Below are 2,563 nucleotides of genomic sequence, written 5' to 3'. Positions count from 1 at the left end.
TGGGATTAACTTTTCCCACTGCATGAAAGTGCAGGAAGACATGCATCAAGAGAGATGCCAGAATCCAGGGAAAGTCAACCAGGAAGAACAGCAGATAGAAATAAGAACAACAGGTAGAACAACACAAGGTCAGATATGAACCATCTTCTAGTTCTGGAGAGCAGATAACCAAAAGAAACAAAAACTTTGGGAAGACATTAGTGTGTTATGTCCAGTGGAGTGGTTAGATAGTTCCTTATTCTTATAAGTGATGCAGGTGGTTGAGGCTACTCATTTACTTCCTGTAGATTCCACATGGTTGAAGAACCCTTGCATGAAGACCTTGAAAACTGTGAAGTGATTGTATTATAATTCTTCTCACACTCTGGTTCCTCAGACTATATATTAGGGGGTTCAGCATCGGAGTCACTGCCGTATAGAAGATAGAAGCCACTTTGTCTCGTACAGTAAAGACACTGGACGGAGGACGCATATACGTGAACAATACAGTGCCATAGAAGATGAAGACACACATGAGGTGTGAAGAGCAGGTGCTGAAGGCTTTCTTCCTACCTTCTGTTGATCTCATATTTGTAATTGAATAGATGATTAGGGTGTATGAAACAAGGATAGTCATCAATGAACCTATGGCCAAAGACCCTACAATGTAGACGGTGACCATGTCACAAGTAGATGTATCCGAGCAGGACAGTTTGAGTACCAGAGGAACATCACAGTAGAAGTGGTCGATGAAGTTTGACCCACAAAACTGTAGAGTGAAAGCACAGCTGGTCTGTGCTGAGGACTGTGAGAAGCCAACACAGAAGGAAAGAAGAACAAGACACAGACATTTTTTCTTAGTCATTATGGACATATAATGCAGCGGGTGGCAAATGGCAACATAGCGGTCATAGGACATGCTGGAAAGGAGAAGAGTCTCAATAGATCCCAGAGCTGCATAAAAGTAGAATTGAAGAGCACAACCTTCATAGGAGATGGTCTTCTTCAAGGACTTAAGGTCCACAAGCATCTTAGGAGTTATGGTAGAGGAATAGAAAATGTCCACCAAAGAGAGATAACTGAGGAAGTAGTACATGGGATTCTGGAGGTATGATGTATTACTGACAATAGCCACCAGCCCAACATTTGCCACTACAGTCACAATGTAGACGTGCAGGAAGAGTATGAAGAGAAAAGATCTCAGGTTCTTATTATTAGTCAGTCCAGAAAACACAAACTCTGTGACTGCTGTCTGGTTTGTGACATCCATAAAATTGAACTTCTTTACTGGTAAAACAAAAACATTGAGATCATACCAATCAAAAAGATTCCATTCATCACTGATACCAAGAACAAAGACAAAATCCAACCTGGAAAATGTAAACACAGAATTCTAACATCAGTCAGCTCATAATATAATATTCTGTTTATACACCAGTTGTAGCTCAGCCTCTAAAGAGGCAGGAGGTGTTTCTCCGCTGCTTAGGGAAACACAGGCCTGCAGAGGAGTGCCTGAAGTCATGGCTCAAGAAGCCAGATGTGGATATCTGGTGAAAGACTCTGCCAGTTGTGAGGACTTGTGAAGTGGGCCAGCAAGCCAGCCCTGCTGTGGCTTATAGGCTATTATCCCAGAACTAAGAAGTCGAGACTCTGAGGAATACCCTAGCTGTAGATACCACTAGTGCCATGGAAGATTTGTGGATCGTGCAACTGTAATGTGGAAACCCCAATGTACACCCCAAGGTCAGAGAGTGTGAAAGCCCAAGTGCTGAGCAAGGGAAAACCCAATCAGAGGCAAACAACTACGCAGAGCAGTCACTACATAGTGTTATTTTAGTTCTGAGAAAATAGGGTAGAAGTCATGTGTGTCTTGATTGCTTTTTATACTGTAATACTTCCATTCTTTATACTTTATTATATAGGCTGTATTAGTGTACTGGAGCTTGTGGGTGGAAGATCATAAAGTTTAGAGGGAGATAGAGCAACCCCAGTGATTCAGCATTTCCCCTAGCCTATTCACTCTCAGCCAATGAGCTCTATGCTGTTGGGAGGATGCAAAGTTATAAAGGTAGCTGCAAAGTTCTAGAAAGGTCAGAAAGGAGCATACTAGGTATAGTAACAAGTGAGCAAATAGCTGGTATAGGGAATAGAAGAAGCAGACATTGTCATGGTTTTAAGGATTGGAGGATATAACAGATGACAAGTACAGGTTGCAAAACTTGTTCAAAGCATTATAGGATTTTAGGCAGCAGTACTTCCAGCCACCACTAGGTTGGACGTTACCTCTTTTACCATCTGGATGCTCAATAACAGTGAGTTGTTATCAGTTATCCTGTCTGACTCCTTGGACTCTCTTCTCTCGATAGGTCACTGCGCTGCTACATCATACCAGGGAGGAGGAACCAGCTTATACCATCAATCCCATACAAATGTCACTGTAGTGTAGCTGGGTGAGAGAGGGACATTTGCCACTGTGACACTAACCTCCTACTCTGGCACACTACACCAGCGGAGAGAGAGGGAGCGCTATTGTCCGAGAGGGGAGAATTAACCTTAGGAACCTGCCTGAACATAAACTCTGGTT

General features: G+C 42.8%; 1 protein-coding gene across 1 annotated transcript; it reads right to left on the bottom strand.

The window, feature by feature from the left end:
* Positions 1-274: 274 nt before the first annotated feature.
* LOC136610482 (olfactory receptor 5AR1-like) lies at positions 275-1,249 on the bottom strand. The gene has a single exon (XM_066589713.1). The coding sequence runs from the start codon at positions 1,247-1,249 to the stop codon at positions 275-277; it is 975 nt and encodes a 324-aa protein (XP_066445810.1).
* Positions 1,250-2,563: the final 1,314 nt, after the last annotated feature.

The sequence above is a fragment of the Eleutherodactylus coqui genome, chromosome 2 (assembly GCF_035609145.1).
Source record: "Eleutherodactylus coqui strain aEleCoq1 chromosome 2, aEleCoq1.hap1, whole genome shotgun sequence".
Lineage (NCBI taxonomy): Eukaryota > Metazoa > Chordata > Amphibia > Anura > Eleutherodactylidae > Eleutherodactylus > Eleutherodactylus coqui.
Note: the sequence above shows the minus strand (reverse complement) of the source record. Positions and strands in the feature narration are given on the sequence as shown.